The sequence below is a fragment of the Drosophila pseudoobscura genome, chromosome 3 (genome assembly GCF_009870125.1).
Source record: "Drosophila pseudoobscura strain MV-25-SWS-2005 chromosome 3, UCI_Dpse_MV25, whole genome shotgun sequence".
Lineage (NCBI taxonomy): Eukaryota > Metazoa > Arthropoda > Insecta > Diptera > Drosophilidae > Drosophila > Drosophila pseudoobscura.
The window spans coordinates 13,543,994-13,559,936 of NC_046680.1; the positions used below are offsets into that span (position 1 = coordinate 13,543,994).

The 15,943-nt window shown below is 48.9% G+C and overlaps 2 protein-coding genes across 2 annotated transcripts; one reads left to right on the plus strand and one right to left on the minus strand.

Annotated features, from left to right (window-relative positions):
- Positions 1 to 3,236: 3,236 nt before the first annotated feature.
- Positions 3,237 to 7,023, minus strand: unpg (homeobox protein unplugged). The gene is made up of 3 exons (XM_001361091.3): positions 6,001 to 7,023; positions 3,723 to 3,976; positions 3,237 to 3,653 (listed from the first exon to the last, which is right to left on the minus strand). The coding sequence occupies exons 1-3, from the start codon at positions 6,842 to 6,844 to the stop codon at positions 3,276 to 3,278; spliced, it is 1,476 nt and encodes a 491-aa protein (XP_001361128.2). The 5' UTR covers positions 6,845 to 7,023; the 3' UTR covers positions 3,237 to 3,275.
- Positions 7,024 to 10,086: 3,063 nt separating this feature from the next.
- Positions 10,087 to 15,540, plus strand: LOC4804594 (VWFA and cache domain-containing protein CG16868). The gene is made up of 6 exons (XM_001361092.4): positions 10,087 to 10,356; positions 10,418 to 10,774; positions 10,832 to 11,570; positions 11,632 to 12,306; positions 12,364 to 12,942; positions 13,011 to 15,540. Exons 2-6 carry the CDS (start codon positions 10,484 to 10,486, stop codon positions 15,083 to 15,085), a joined length of 4,359 nt encoding a protein of 1,452 aa, XP_001361129.2. The 5' UTR covers positions 10,087 to 10,356; positions 10,418 to 10,483; the 3' UTR covers positions 15,086 to 15,540.
- The last annotated feature ends 403 nt before the right edge of the window (positions 15,541 to 15,943 follow it).

Here is a 15,943-nt window from a genome sequence, read left to right on the forward strand (position 1 = left end):
TTGGCGGCTGCCCAGGCCCCAAACCCAGACCCCAGACCCCAGACACTTGGACACCCGTTTCTAATATTCTTCTCGGAATCGTTTAGTTCAGTGTAAAAGGGGGGGCAGTGTGCACGTATATGTAATTGGATGGCACGGAATCGTTGGACACATTTTGACAAACGGCTTCCTTCGTGACCAAGTGCGAGCCGTGAAAAGTCTTTTGAAAATTGTTCAATTCGAATATAAATTTTCATATTTTTATTGAAATTGATTATTTCTGTTGGTTAATTATTGCATTATTCATGCAGTCGGCACTTTGTTCTGTTCATTCGCTTGCGGTGAAATAATGCCAGCCCCCGCAATGTAATACATAATTATTTTCAAATTGTTTGTGAAACTCCCGCCCCCAGAGGCCGTGTGGGAGAGTGGAGGCGAGGAGGCGTGCCTGCAGCGACATATTGAATATGAAAATGCAGTATAAATAAAGAATTAAGACATTAAATCGTTCATTGAGGCAATTTACATTCATTATTATTACGAGTTCGAGGTACGTGCCCATAAGCCATGGGAATTGGAATACGGACGGACAGTGGCGGATCGGACAGTTGGGGAGAGACACGGACAACCAGAGACAGAGACGGACTCCGACGGCAACGGCAACGGCGACGGCGACGGCGACACTGCTTCATTGATGAGGGACTGGGAAAAGGTCTGCCCCTTGCATTCTTTATATTTCGGTTTTGGAAATTAATAAAATCATAAAATTGTAATTAATTAATTCACAAAACCAAATGAAAAGAAAACAAGTAAGAGTGCATTTGGCAGAGAGAGATTCGACAAGGCAGGTACCCTTTAGGCAAGTGGAAAGAGGAGACTTCGAACTTGTATATAAGACTCTTTCGAGATACCAAAGCTAGCTCAAAGCTGCCTACAATAGCACGAACATACCACCTTACCTTGATTCTTTGAGAGTCTCTTTTATATACATATATTGACGTCCATATATCTCCATTATATGGCAGCCCAATATACTTCACCTGATACCCCATTGGCTGTCCGCAGCAGAGAGAGAGCAATGTCGCCGCCGGTAGCTGCCGCCTGTCCGACCTGACGGATCGTCATCGCTGGCCGCTGATTAGGGATTCAGGTGCGTGAGTGCATTTTCGTTTGATTCTTTTTGTGTGTTTCGGCCTTCTTCAGCAGAATTTGAACAGTCGGAGCCAGGCTCTGGGTGCCCGATCGTTCGTCTTTGGGGGACGGGACTGACAGATCGGCTGGCAATGCCAGCAATGAATGGTCGCCTCGCAGCCCCCTGGCACTCTGATTGTGGTGTCCCCCCTTTGGGGGGCTTACATGCCGCTTACATTGCTGATTGCCGCTGATTGTCCATGAGGGGCAGTCACTCCGTGTCCACTTTGCATACGATTTCATGGAGATATTTCTGATGTCTCTGGCCGCTGACAAGTGCACTTTAATGAGTCGTCCTCGGTGCCTTTGAAGGTCTGTGTCTCCGTCACAGTGGCTTAAGGCTCTTGGCCGGGCTAGCAACAAACTTGCAACAGAGCAGGCAACGTTCTCCCTCTGCTTTGCCACATGTGTTGCCTAACTATGCACAAAAGTGGGCGTGCCCCGGCCTTATGACAAATTATGACAGCGCGCATTCATGGCTTGATTTATGGCTGTCCCTGCATTCAACGATGACCCCCTTTTCCTACTGGACTCGCAGCAGGATCAGCATTTGAATCTCCACCCTGCCTGCCGTCCGCAACGCCAACCGATTTACTTCTGTTTTTTTTTTTAATGATTTTAAAGTGATTTTTAACGTGCTGCATTACGGCTGCTTAGCTGTTCAGCTCAACACAAATCCGCGCGTAATTAATGGCAATATAATTTACAACAAAGGCAAATCTGGCAAAGGGGGTGAACCGAAGGCAGGAGAAAATCACAGACTTGGGCAGATTCCCATGTTCCAGCCACAGAAGCAGCCACAGAAGCGACGGCCACAACGAACTGTAAATGAGCTGCACACGGAATCGCACGTTTGATAGTAGGGGAGTGATACGTACATATGTTCGTGATAGAACATATATTGGTTTGGTTCCAGTTTCGTTTTCCCTATACACTGTAGCGCATTCCCTGAACCATTCAAGCCGAGCCCTGTTCCTGCTTCCCACTTTGTTCATTTGCCGCAATCTCAGTGCCAGCTTCCGATTCAGATTCAGATTCAGTTCGAGTCGAGGCAAAAGAGCATCCACAGGGCAAGGGCAATCCCGCAGCCGGCAGCAAATTGCCTGCAAAGTGTTACAATAATAAAAACTCATGCTTGGAGGCGTGTCCCAACATAAAGCTGAAAACGAGACGACAACGATCCGCACAGGGGTGATGTGATGGCAAAGGCATAGCCATAGGCCCTGGGGTGGGTTTCCACCTCCTTTTGCCTTTTGCCTCCTGCCTTTTGCCACAATTAGAGAGTGATGTGGGGAGAAAGGCAGAGGAGTGTGGGGCGAGCAGTGGGCTACAACAAACAAAAGTCAATTGTCGAGGCAAAAGGAGGCAGCAGCCAATAAGTTGCTAATGCAATTAGAAATTCACACCAGGGGAGGGAGAACAGAGCTGAGGCGGATCCTGCTGCACAGCAGGGCTAATAAGTCATAGGGGAAGCAGGAACAGGGAACCAGGAACCAGGCATCAGGATCCTGCTGGCTGCCTGCCACTGAAGAGGCGTGACACGTGAGACACCTGGAGTGATTGTTTGCCATCGCTCCGCTCCGCTCCGCTCTGCTTCTGGCTCTCCCCTCCATCAGGAGCAGCCGCATCAGCAGCACTCCCAGGCTCTCGTTTTGTGACAATTTGGTGCGTTAAATTACAAAAATTAGTCACAGATAAATCGAGTCAACTCGAACTTCAACTTCAACTTTGGTCACTCTCGCCTCTGCTGTTAGGTCGGTCCTCTGGGCCGTGTTAAATCGCACAAATTGGCAGTTTAATTGTTCCAATTGACATCGAAACGAGTCCCCGAGCACTGCCTGACTCTGACAGGGCGTTCTCAGGCAACCATCCCCATCCTGCAGGATTTATGTCCGTTTATGTGGTTTGCTGCATATACACTCGTACTCGTACGCGCACTCGACTCATAATGAGATAATGAGAGATCGTGGAGGCCAAAAGTGGGCAGGAACCGAATTCGATTTTTATATTGTTTTATTTACAAAAAAAGAAACTTCATGACAACTGAACATCCTTTCTTTTCCTTCTTATGTGTATGTACAGTAGATTCTGTAAGCAGAACCCGATCAGTAGATACTGCGGCCCAGGGATAGGGGGGTCGTCACTCCAATGCCCAATGCAAGCCCCATCCCCACACTTCCGGCCCCGACGGAGGCAGTGCTGGAGCTGGGGGCGGAGCCGCCCAGGCCGCCGCCATTGAACTTTTCGAAGCCGCTCATCGCTTCCGTCGATAGTTTCTTGCGCAGATCCGGTTTGGGTCCGCTGAGGCACATTTTCTCCAGCTGCTGGTGCTGGGAGCGGACTGCGAAGCGGTTCACGTGCACCGGTATGGGCACTACTATCTTGGTGCCGCTCGCACTCCCGTTCCTGCCCAGGCCGTGGGACGTCAGTCCTGCCTTCACCCGCTTCCATTTGGCGCGTCGATTTTGAAACCAGATTTTCACCTAGCGAATGGAGGATGCGGTTCTTTATAAATGCGATATTTCTTGCCATAGATTCACTCTCGAACTCACCTGCACTTCGCTCAGTTTCAGACTTGTGGCTATTTGACTCCTCTCCGTGAGGCTGAGATACTTCTTGGCGTGGAACTCCCGCTCCAGCTCCAGCAGCTGCTCCGACGTGAAGGCGGTGCGGCGTCGACGCGACTTGGAGCTGCTGGAGCCACTGCCGTTGCCTTGCGAGTCCTTACCGCCCAGGCCGCTGGCTTCATGGTGCGAGTGGGCACCCTCGTCGTCGCTGCAGTCTTCGCTATCCGAATTGGTATAGGCTGGAAGGTGATTCGAAGAGAGATGTTATTAGGTGGAGAATAGCTTAAAGGAGTTTTGAGGAAGAAACTAGTCCAGTATCAAATATCTATTTTATTTTATTTAACTACTAAGGCACTAACAATCTCTTGTTACCATTCTTATTCGTTTTGTTCTTCTTCTACCATTTCCTTTCTCTTGGAATTTCGGAAATCGTAGCCCTGAAATCTCTTCTCTGTTTCCAAATAGCAATATGTGAATTTCAGGGTGAAATCAAGCGATTATGTTTAATAAAGTGTCCTCCTGTTAGTCCACATCCTCTTCCAATTCAAGAATCGCTTCCTCTTAATGGCTCCCTAACAAGTTTGTGGACTTCTGGCGTAAATGGCCTGTGTCATAACTTGTGGCAAGCATATTTATTTATAACTGAATACATGTGTCTGAATGATGGCCAGCCCCAGTGCGAGCCCCAGTGCCAGCCTCAGCCCCCAGAAGAGAAGACATCAGGAATGCTCGAGCCGTAATCTGTTTGTCTTAAGCTGTCGTTTGTGGTGTCTCCCAAGTTGAGCGTGAAAGTTAAATGTCTCCTTGGAGGAGGATGAAGATGCGAACGAGGGTGACAGCCCAATCCCCATCTCCATCCCCATCCCCATCCCCATCTGGCTGTTAATTTTGAGTACACGGCTAAGCGGTTTTTTAACACTTACACGCTTCGCATGCCCTCGCTGTCACTGATTTATCGGACTCGAATTGAAGGGGGGTCCCTGCTCGTCCACCACACCCCAGCCACTGCACAAAGCAACCACCCTCCGTCAACCACCCACTCAAACACAGTTATGAATATATTAGTGGAAAATTTGTTGCGCTTTTCAGCCGCTTTGTTGGAAAATTGATTATGGCAAGGAGAAAGCACTTGAATCCTTCCCAACTTTGGGCCTATTACGATGTGGATGAGAAGGTCTATTCTCTACGCTAACGCTGACTGAGAGCTGAGTATGTTCCTTCCATTCGAGTGGCAGGGCCAAATCGTCATGTTTGTCAAAACGTCAGCACACCATCCACGACTGCGTCTGTGACTGTGCCTATTGTTACGGATGTTCTGTATTCTATTGCTGGGAGGGCTGACCGAGCCCTATCACAGAGCAAGAGTTGTGAAAACTTTTCACAGCTTTGATTGACACCGAACATTGGGTCTTAATGCGCTTTATGCTAATTCTGATTATGACTTGGCAGCCTCAATTTTAATTACCATGACAAAACCACATTAGACAGCAGTCTCCGGACTGGCCAGGGACTGGGACTGTGACTGTGACTGGGACAAGGCCCAGCCAGTGAGAGGGTGGATAGGCAGGGAATGGGAGATTTCATACGAATATGATCCGAAACCTGACATTGGAGTGAGTGCTGCAGCACTTACGAGTACAAGTTATTTTACGAGCATTTGTGGCATTTAAGTTGCGATAGGGAGGTGTGATTGCTCTCCCCCTCTCACCTGAATTACTCTTGTTTTTGTCCAGACTTGGCTTGCCTGAAAATTAATCTTTCAGTACTATTAAGCAGAGCTATGTCTGGATGGATTGTTGCACCTTCCTACACATCAGAATACCCATCATTCCATTCCTATTAGAGCTATTTCAGTGCTGAATATCTTTAGGACGTACTTATTCCAGTCAAAACTTTAGCAAAAATCAACCGATTTCCTCTGGGGCTGACTCTTTCAAATACGTAAGACTTTTGCAGATTAACAATATAAAAAGTTGGCACTTGATATGAACGATTTTCCATGGTTCTGTCCAATTTCAGCTATGTAATTATTAATACATATGCCTAAAGCCTGCGCTCAAGAGCCGACTGTGCAATATTACCTTTCTTCAAACATGATTTGGTGGAAAAACACAGACAGATTGTAAGCCGTTGACACTTCTACCCAAAGAGTTTCTGATATTCCAAATGATCTCTAAATACAAAAAGTATTTATCACTGCAATTCTAAGCAAGACCTATAGCAAAGCACTCGAATGCTTTTCCCCTAGCTCTCTGGTACCCACCTCCATTGCGACTCTTGTCCAGCTCTCTGTTGCAGTTCCTTGGCATCGGTGATAAAGTAAGGCTGATGTCGCTGCTGGAGTCGCCGCTGCACTCGTAGTCCTCGTCCACGCCGACATCCAGTGTGGGCTCCACAGGGCTGTGGCTGACGGACTTTGCTGGCGAGAATGGATTGGCCTGCAGAAGCATCGGCTCCTGCAGGTGCATCAGGCTGTGGCTTGGGTGATCCTCCTGCAGGCGACCCGCGACGGCCATGTGCTGCAGGCGAGCGTTAACACTGAGATTGTGGACGTAATCCTGGTTCATGAGCTCCGCCAGGCGGCGATAGCTGAGATCCGTCGGAGTAGCGGCGGAGGCGGCGGCGGCAGCGGCAGACGCATTGAAGGGCAGGAAGCGTGTATCCAGCGGGTGGGGCAGCGGCGACTTGTCCAAGGCATGTGGAGGTGGTGGATGAGGATGCGATGGCTCCTTGCCGGCAAAGGGGTTGCCAACGGGCGATCCCAGGTAGCAGCCGCCGCCGGCAATTAAATGCGTTAATCTCTCGTGGTTCTGGGCAAAGTAGCCGTGAAGCCAGGGATTGTAGAGCGGGAACTGGGTGAGGCCCAGGGCCGAGCTGGCGACCATGGCCCTGGCACTTAGCTCCTGCTCTTGCTCCTGCTCGTGATCCTCTGGCGGGGACGGCGGTGAGGCGGCTACGGATGCCGAGGCGGATACAGTGGCAGGTGTTTGGGTGGCAATCAGACTTTCGATGGAGAAGGGCTTGGGCACCAGCCTGGTGGTCGTCTTCGTCTCCAGGCTTCCCACAGCGCCGTGCTCCCCGTTCTGCAGCAGGGCAGGCCGTTCCATCTTTCCCCGGCAAAGACGCACAGGCACGGGCACAGAAACTATACACGCGCGGACTCACAAAACTCTAAGAATGCACCCAAGAAATGTTCAACTCCAAGGCGAGGCCTGTCAGCGTCAGCGCAGTGAACCGTTCAGAGATCGGCGGGCAACTGTCGAGTCGCAGCCAGACATCACGTACGGCACCCAAGGGTCGAGAGAAAGCACCACCAAGTGCCACACACACAAATACTCGTGCACACACTCACACACGGCCAAAGCGGATACATGGCTCCGCCCTCTTTCCAATATGGCGCATGACAAGTTGTCTGCCGCGCTGCTGCCATTGGCCGTTGGCTAATTGCCGTGTGGCAGGGCACAGCGAACCAGTTTGTCTGTTGCAGCTCCCCCTCAAACCTCTGCTTGATTCCCCCTTGGCTGCCCACCCCGTTTCCCTAATTGCGTTCTGCTCGAATCGCTCTGTAATCAGACATCGCCGGACTATGTCTACGGCAGAACGCCCTGCCATTAATGCGCCGTCGTCGTTAGTCCTCCTGCTGAGGAGCAGAGGAGAGGTTGAGCTGGAGTGGAGGAAATGGCGGACACCGGCTGGGGGATTGGGGAGTGGAGAATGGGTTGCGTTGCGGCTCTCACGAGGCATATTAGTGACCAATTTAAATTCAAACATCAGTTTCAAAGGGGGTGTGACAGTCAGGCATCATTAGCAGACACTCAAGAAGGCACTAGTGCTCATCATTTCTCTACATAGTATCTTTATTTACTGATGAAGTATTCCATTTGTGGGTTCCGCTCATAGCTGCAGATAATTGAAGCGGAGCATGTTTTGCTGGGGTTAAAGTTCGCATATGCTTGAATGAGGCTAGACTCTGTCTCTATTTTGTATTTATATTGAATCATTATCGGTTAACTACAGCATAGATATTCGTATGTTTCCTATAATTAGGTGGTTCTAGGTACTTCAGATCCACGAAACCTCCATAGACCAAAGATAGATTTCGACCGTCATATCCCCTGCCAGCACTTCCGCATCCGCAGTGCCCACAGACCACGCCCAGAGGGGCCTCCATCATTGATATGCCAAGCGTTTTTCACACTCCTCCAAAGGCAGCCCAAGGCAGGTGGCAATAGTTATAATAATTTGCATGTTTATGGCTTAATTGATCGTAATTGACCAAATTTTTGGCCATAACAAACGAGCCTCCCATTGATTGGAGCGCACTCACGTGCGGGTGTTTGAAATATTTTACGAGCGCTGAACATTGGCAAACACTCTGACAAATTCGATGGTTGCATAAATTACAATATAATTATGCGGCTCGTTGGTAATTTTTTGGTTTTTCTGATTATGATGAAAGTTTTTTATTTTCTTTTTGACGATTGTCAGGGATGGGTTGGGGAGAGATGGGGATACAGCATTTTTGTTGGCTGGTTCTCCGTTGGCAGCGGAAAACGGGCAAATTAACGAAATGCAACGAAGCGTTGAATGCGCTCAAATAAATCAGAGCGCTGTTGACACCCGGGGATGTTGCCCAGCCCCATCCCCATCCCCAGCCGCAGCCCCAGCCCCAGCCTCATTCCTCGTTCTCATCATTCCCGTTTGCAGTTCTCAGCGTTCCTCAGAGGCAGACACGGACACAGATACAAGAGACATCTGTATCTGCATCTGCATCTGTATCTGCATCTGCACTCTCTTCGTATTGAGCGAGCGCGTTTTTTAGATTTCTTTGGATTGCCCTGCAGACGGAGAACAATTCGAAATTATTTACTGACAAATTGTTGCAAATATTTGGCATAGCCGATGATGCACCAGAAATGCGCACAGAAAACAAAATGAAAATAATTAAAGCTTTAGCGAGACGTATAATGAGATACAAATGTATCTATCCATCCAACGCCTGTGCCCCAACGGCTCTAAATTGTATCGTTTGGCCAATAAAAATTAAATTTTCATGCCACTCGATGAGATGTGAAGGCGAACATGTGTTACCGTGACCGCAACACACGAATGCCGTCCAATGTTTACCCAACAATTGCCACGCCCCCACTCAATTTGCGGCAGGACCGTCCCCACTGACCGGGCCTAGACCATAATTGTGACATTTTACCCTTTCTACCTGCACCGAGCACGTACCCCAGTGCCCGGTTCATAGTAGGCCTACGACTGTAATTATGAATTTCTGGCTTATGCCAAATGTTTATTCAATGTAATTGGGGATATCGGAAGCAAATTACACTGTCAATGCTCGTTTGTGGGCAAGCAGGGTTTACTCAGTAATTAGTGGGTAGCATTTCCATCGGCCTCTCATCAGACATTCTATGGATCGAAATATTATTAATCATGGGACGCTGACAATTGATAAGGGGCGTTTCATTCATAACCCATTTATCTATGGATGGAATACCTAACTTTGTATCATGTATCATTCGATTAGAGTTCGAGGGTCCATATGATATAAGTATGTATGTATGTAGGATCCATATGAAAATCATAAGTATAGACCAAAATTCAGTTCCATTTCATTTTAGATGAGATAATTTTATGGAAATAACATTATTTTAAATTGTTCCCTTTTTACTCCGAACACACAATCAAAATTCAAAATAATTTCAACATTTTTTATTCTAACGTAATACAGAGGTGTCAAACTTAAGCTGACCGTTTTTGCTTAAACCTTATTTCATAATCAATCAAATAAAAGGAGTACTTAAAATTAGCCAATCACATTGGAAAATTATTAATTAATTGGATACAATTTTGTGGGAATGGCTAAATCTTCCATATAGCTGATATTCGACGGAAGATCAAAATTGAGGGAATCGTCGTATTTGTTGAATCATCGGTCATGGCCAGGTTGACAACATTTAAATCCTTGTCGCTCACATTCAAAATAGTTAGATTTGGCGCGCACCACTCGGTATATTTTGAAAATGAGGCGGTATGTTTCGGTGCTGTTCTGAGGGTTTTCGCCGCGCTCCCATGTGGTGTTTTTTAGTGCTAAATGGTATTTTTGTCATCTATTAATTTAATTTTCAATTTTATATAAAAATCCAATAAATGCAAGTATTTCGAATAGGCCAATCATGTATAGAATTGATTCATCAATCGGACAAAATTGAGTGGGCATGGCCAATTGTTCTATATATCTAGTAATATTAGACGGAAGATCAAAAACGAGGAATATGTAAAATATAACTTGAATTCGTCAGTATATTTACGGTATATTTTGGTATATTTTGGCATATTTTGGTATATTTTGGCATATTCCTAAGGGCAGTCACACTGGCCGCAGTATTTACAATGAAAAAAAATTAAAATTAAAATTAAAAAAATTAAAAAAACTAAATAAACTACTACTATTTTAAGTTAAAATAGAATGAAAAGTGTGATTAAATGTTGAAAGAAAGCTGCCCCAACCAATGAGCACTCATTTGCCGAGCCGCACGCTGACGAAGCATACACATATCTTAACAGAAATTCCATAAACAAGACAGCGTGGAAGACAAAAGGGATTCAGGTAATATTGACTTCTTTACTGGCCAATGTTTAAGTGAACTTGAATTGGTTCCTGTTTTCAGTGATGCGGTAATCCGTTTATGTGCCAGTGGCCAGTGTGCCAGTTTTGTCCAAAAGATTGATACAACATGTGGCTCAGCAGCAGCTTGCACATCGCGTTGCTTGTCCTGGCAGCGCTGGCGTCTCCAAGTATCAGTCAACACGTTCCTCTAATCATATCCAACAAAACAAGCAATGCCAACAAAGTGCCTACAGACTTGGGGGTCGAAGGAGCAGCTGGCTTTATGCCCCTCCAGCAGACGTCGTCGAGCGTTTTCTTTGCCAACTATAATCAGCAAAACGTGATGCAGCTGCGACACAACATGGAGAGCAAGCTACGCAGCATACGCAATGTGGAGATGCGAGTGGCCAAAATACAAGTAAGTGTCCCAGCCGATTTTCCCGATGTACTTCCGTCTAATCCCGGCCATTCCTAGGAAATCTTTGACGCTATACACTTTACCAGTGCAAACGGAGCGGCGCCAGCTCGTCAGTCGTTCACAAACGACAGCGCGCAGGCCAATCCCCAACTGCAGCGGGATTTAAAGCTGTTTAGCAAGCGTCTCAGCAAGAAGCTTCTGAAAGCCACCCACTTAGTTCTGGAGCTGCGCGATCTGTTTCGCTATAATCTCAGCAAAGTTCTGCAGTACAGCTACGATGACGAGGACGAGGAACTGGAGAGTGAGTTTGACATGGATTCGGAAATGGAAGACTTTCATGCCAAGAAACCAGATCAAGAAACCCAGAATCAGCTCTATTTAAACACCCAAATCGAGAATTGTACGCCTGATTATGAGAATGATCTGGAGACTGCCACGTCCCAGTCTCTCCATTATAACAAGCAGCAGATACAAATCCTCAACTATCTCAAGTCGGATGATGCGCGCGGCGCATTCCTGAATGAAAACAATGCCCGATCATTGGCTGTCAATGGTTACATATCCGATCAGCTCTTCCAACTCAAGCGGAGACTCAGCCTGAGCGATGCAGAAGCCTCAAATACCAGCGGCAACCACTTCAAGCACATATATTTCCTGTCCAATTCCGATGGAGCCCCAGCTAGCCTCCACTTCCGACAGCTCTATGTTTCGGCCATTAAGCAAAAGTTTGTGCTGTTCCTCATCGATGTGGGATCGGCTCTGAACGCCGAGCTGTTTGATCTCACTAAAAACTTTGGTAAATATTTCATTTAGACCTCTTTCTCAGCTTCAGAGATCACAGTTTGAGTTTCTTGCAGTTCACGAGATGCTGCAGCTGCTAGAGGACACGGATAAAGTCTCGCTGGTGACGGTTGCCAGCGAGGCGAACATTATGGCTCTGGATGCCTTCCCGTCGGAAGCTGTGCACGGAGTGTATGGTGCCACCCGTGCCCACAAGGAAGAGATACTTAGCTATGTGAACAGCTTGAGCCGTGCCCACGCTCTAACCAACCATACATTGGGATTCGAGTATGCATTTCATCTGCTCCGACGCCTCCAGAAATCGGGAATGCTTAACACAGCGGAGCAACCAGTAGAGTTTGTGTATTTGACGCGTGGCCTCCTGACCAACTTATCGGATGCCATGGCTGTTCTTCGAGTGGTTGCTGAAGGCCAGGGACACCTCAAAGCCCCAGTGATCATCAATACCTGCGCCGTGGTCCTGGATGAAAAGCGGATTATGTACGAAAAGCAATTCCTCAGCGATGTGGCTACCCAGAACTATACAAAATACGAAATTAATGTGACAAAATGGTGGCCCATTGGACAACAGCCCTCACAGTTGGCTGGGCGCTTCTTTGTGCTCAGCAAAATGCATGCGGAAACGTTGCTTCCGCAAACCAGTTCCCGGATCTTTGGTCAGCTTTTCGTGGAACGTTATTTGACGGACACGTTGGAGGTCCATCCTCCCATTGTGGATGCAGAGAGCGGAGGTGAGAGCTCTGTGCACTCTTTTCCACAATCCTCTATAATATTCCTCTCCTTCGCAGATGTTCTGGTCTCTATAACGCATGCAGTGCCTCCATATGGTGTTGTAGGAGTCAACTTGTACCTGGCGGATCTGCTAGAGGATCTGCTCAACTACCCCAGTGCTGCTCCCAGTGCCAGGCAGGGCAGTGGCTATGCCTTCCTCCTCGATCGCTCCTCGGGCAACACTCTGGCCCACCCGGCCTTTCCCCGACCGCTCATCCAGCGAGAGACCTCGTATCCCGTGAATATTGCTTACCTAGAGAACGCCACGGACTTCTCCGGTCACATTCGGGAGCGCCTCCTGCACGAGGAGAGTGGCAATGCCACAACGGAAGTTTATCTCGGCAAGCAGCGGCTGCAGCGCACCTACCACTGGCAATCCGTGCTGGGCATCTACGTGGTGTGCTTGGTGAGTAGTGGCAGCGATGTCATGCGGAATGATTCTGCGCAACGATACAACCTGAAGGATACAGTGTCCAACTACGAGCCCGGCTACTACGGAGAGAGCATGGACTTGCTATATCATCGGCTGGACCTCGCCCAGGGCGGGACTGCAGTGCCTAAGATCTGTCGCTACTTCAGACAAATGGCCACAATGGGTGAGTACATCGGGCACATCCCATAAAAGAGCCATCCCGCATGGATTACATACTTGAATCTCTTGCAGATGCACCCACGCTGTTCCTTAGCGCAGCTGCCTTTGAATCGCCATTTGGATTCCTGCACAACAACCGCCCGAGCACACAGCTCCGACATGTGGAAAACATTATGGCGTATCTAAAGGAGCCGACCGACGTGCTGGCCAATCCCGGTCTGCGACCCAGCATCCGGCATGAGGTGAGTATGCTCTACCAGGCCCTGCAGCAGTTGCGTCGTCGGCATCAGGATACACGAGGATCGCTGCGCGATCACATCATTCGACGATACATGGCCAGTGTAAGTGGAGTGCTCCAGCTGTATCCGGGTTGCCTGCTCAGCAGCAGCTACGATCCCACTCGGAGGCCATGGTTCCGTCAGGCCATGGCCCAGCCGGGAAAAATTGTGAGCACAGCCCCGTATCTGGATGCGGGAGGAGCCGGATACATCGTCACCCTGGCGCACACCATCTTCGAGGGCAAGGCGCATGCCCTCCACTCGGCCCAGCAGGACAGGCCGGTGGGTGTGGTCGCCCTAGATGTACCCTATGCCTTCTACTATCGCCTGATCCTGGAGAGCACGCCGCTGTGCCAATTGCCGCACATGAAATGCCTGATATTCGAACACGAGGGCTACCTGCTGGCCCATCCCAGCATGCTGCAGCCGGCCACGCCCACGAGGAATCAGAGGCGACCGCACGAGCATCTCACACACAAGGAGTCATACTTGGCCAACGACATGCTCAACCACGGCCAGCTAGTGCGGAAACTGGGTTGCGCCAGCTACCAGAACCGTACTCTGCAGCGTTACTACGCCTTCAACACCTCGTTGGCCAGCATCCTGGGCAACGTGGTGCACGGCGAGCGGACCAAGTACGCCATTGCCCTAATCCGGGGCAGCAATCTCTTTGCCGCCGTGCTGAACTCCAGCTGCGACGGAGGAGCCTTCTGTCCGTGCAGCACCATCGACCGGGAGTGCCTCAACTGCAAGCGGATGGATCAGACGGACTGCGAATGCCCCTGCGAGTGTCCCATGGTGGGGGACGGAAACACATCCTCGTCCTTCGAGTACTACGCCAACTACACGCAACACTTCCCATACTGTTCGCCTCCCAGCGAGCACTTTATAGCCCTGCCCCCGACCACCCAGTTGCTGAGCGGACTGCCAAGTTGTGTGGTAGCGGGAGGCTGCGAATCGTACTCCAGCCAAAGGGAGTGCCTGGGCGTGATGGGCTGCGAGTGGTGCCAGCAGGATGTGGACGGAAATAGTTTCAGTAACTCCTTCTGTGCCTCCCAGGCCAGCTGCTTCAACGGTGTGCTGGCTTCATTGACGCCCTATGGCGAGCTCGACGAACTGGAGCTGTTAGCTGCCCATAATCCCCAGAGAGAGCAGCATGCATACTCCGCCTTTGGACCCCTCGGAGGTGCCGTAGTCGTCCTTGCCATAGTCATTGCGTTTGCCATTTACTGCTACAGGCACAACTTGGACTCCCAGGCCCAGGAACAGTTCTATGTAGATTCCGTTCAGGAGGAGAACTACGGATTGCCGCTGTCGAGATTCAACTTTGACGACTGCAAGGCCCACGACGAGCCTCCGCTCGGAGGGGGCTACGATCACACGGCCGCCCAGCGGCAGCTAATGCATGCGGCGGACATTTCGCCCTATCACGTCTCCAGCGGTAGCAGCTACCGACGACCGCCCAACGGGGAGTCCGATCATGGCTACAGCACCATGACTCCGCACGAGGACAGCTCCGACCAGCAGTGTTTCACCTTGGCCGAGCCGCTGCTCCTGAACGATAAGCGGCACAGCAAGTCGGACACCATGTCCATATCCACCTCTATATCCAGTCCAACCAATCGCCAGCAGTCTTCGACACAGCCCAACACTCATCCCTACTTGAGCAATCAGCCCACCTCGAAGACGGAGCGATACAAGCATCAGCAGATGCAGGCCACGCCCTCGCCCTGTCGAGGACCACCGGGCGGCGGCGTCTATGGCCAGACAACGCTGCCCCTGTGCGCCGTCGAAGGTGACGAGACGCGACCCCACTACATACTGGCCCCCGTAACGGTGCATCGGCACATGGAGACCGCCGAGTCGTAGTCCACATAGAACTGTTAAGTTTTAGTAGAGTAAGATGTCCGCTTGTTTGCCAACTAAATTAAGTGACCCCCACGGGCAGTTCAACTGCCGCCCACCCCCGGAAGTTGGGCCCCGGATACCATGTCGACTACAGTGTAATCCACACCACGAATGTCCACGAATGTGCATGTATATCTGTTACAACCTCTGAAAAGTGAGAGTTTAACACCAACAATTTAGTGATGACGTTGTTTCTGCCATTTTAATGTATTCGATTTATAGTATTTTAACATATGTAATTTATTGCAAAAAGTATTACTACATTATGCAGCTACTTCCAATATTTTTAGCATTTATTCGATAAGCACCAATCAATCGCAGAATTGTACTTACTGCCCGTAAAGCAATTGTACGACACGATGCCGTACACGTATACCATTTTTTTGTAATAAATCCTATGTCCATAAAGTTACTAACTACCGATTTTAGTACTAAATACTTATACAATACATACAAAATTATCTAGCATTGTACGTTTCAAATAAAATGTTTAAATTTTGCATAAAACAAAAGATCTTAACCTTGATCCAGAGCGAATCGTTCAATCGATTGTATTGCCAATTTCTCGTCCTCCGATCAGCTGGCCGCGAGCGTTAATGAATGTATTTTTACACATATACAGTCTATATGCAAAGATAGACGCTGGCCAAAATCTGTTCTGTCGTTTTATAAATAACAATGTCTACTCAGGGGTTGTCAGGTTACCTGAAGGCTAACCATGTTTGGGAGATACCCTACCTTAATGCCTTCCTTCTTCTTGACCACAACATTTTCATGTCAGTTAATAAACCTCTCCGTAACCGTTTCGTAACCGTCTTA

What these genes read in the sequence shown, in the direction of transcription:
- unpg (XM_001361091.3), bottom strand. Translation starts at nt 6,844, where the DNA reads ATGGAACGGCCTGCCCTGCTGCAGAACGGGGAGCACGGCGCTGTGGGA. An exon ending in GGACAAGAGTCGCAATGGAG is followed by an intron (nt 3,977 to 6,000) that starts GTGGGTACCAGA and finishes ATCACCTTCCAG; the next exon opens with CCTATACCAATTCGGATAGC. An exon ending in TGAAACTGAGCGAAGTGCAG is followed by an intron (nt 3,654 to 3,722) that starts GTGAGTTCGAGA and finishes TCCATTCGCTAG; the next exon opens with GTGAAAATCTGGTTTCAAAA.
- LOC4804594 (XM_001361092.4), top strand. Translation starts at nt 10,484, where the DNA reads ATGTGGCTCAGCAGCAGCTTGCACATCGCGTTGCTTGTCCTGGCAGCG. An exon ending in TGCGAGTGGCCAAAATACAA is followed by an intron (nt 10,775 to 10,831) that starts GTAAGTGTCCCA and finishes GGCCATTCCTAG; the next exon opens with GAAATCTTTGACGCTATACA. An exon ending in CAGACAAATGGCCACAATGG is followed by an intron (nt 12,943 to 13,010) that starts GTGAGTACATCG and finishes AATCTCTTGCAG; the next exon opens with ATGCACCCACGCTGTTCCTT.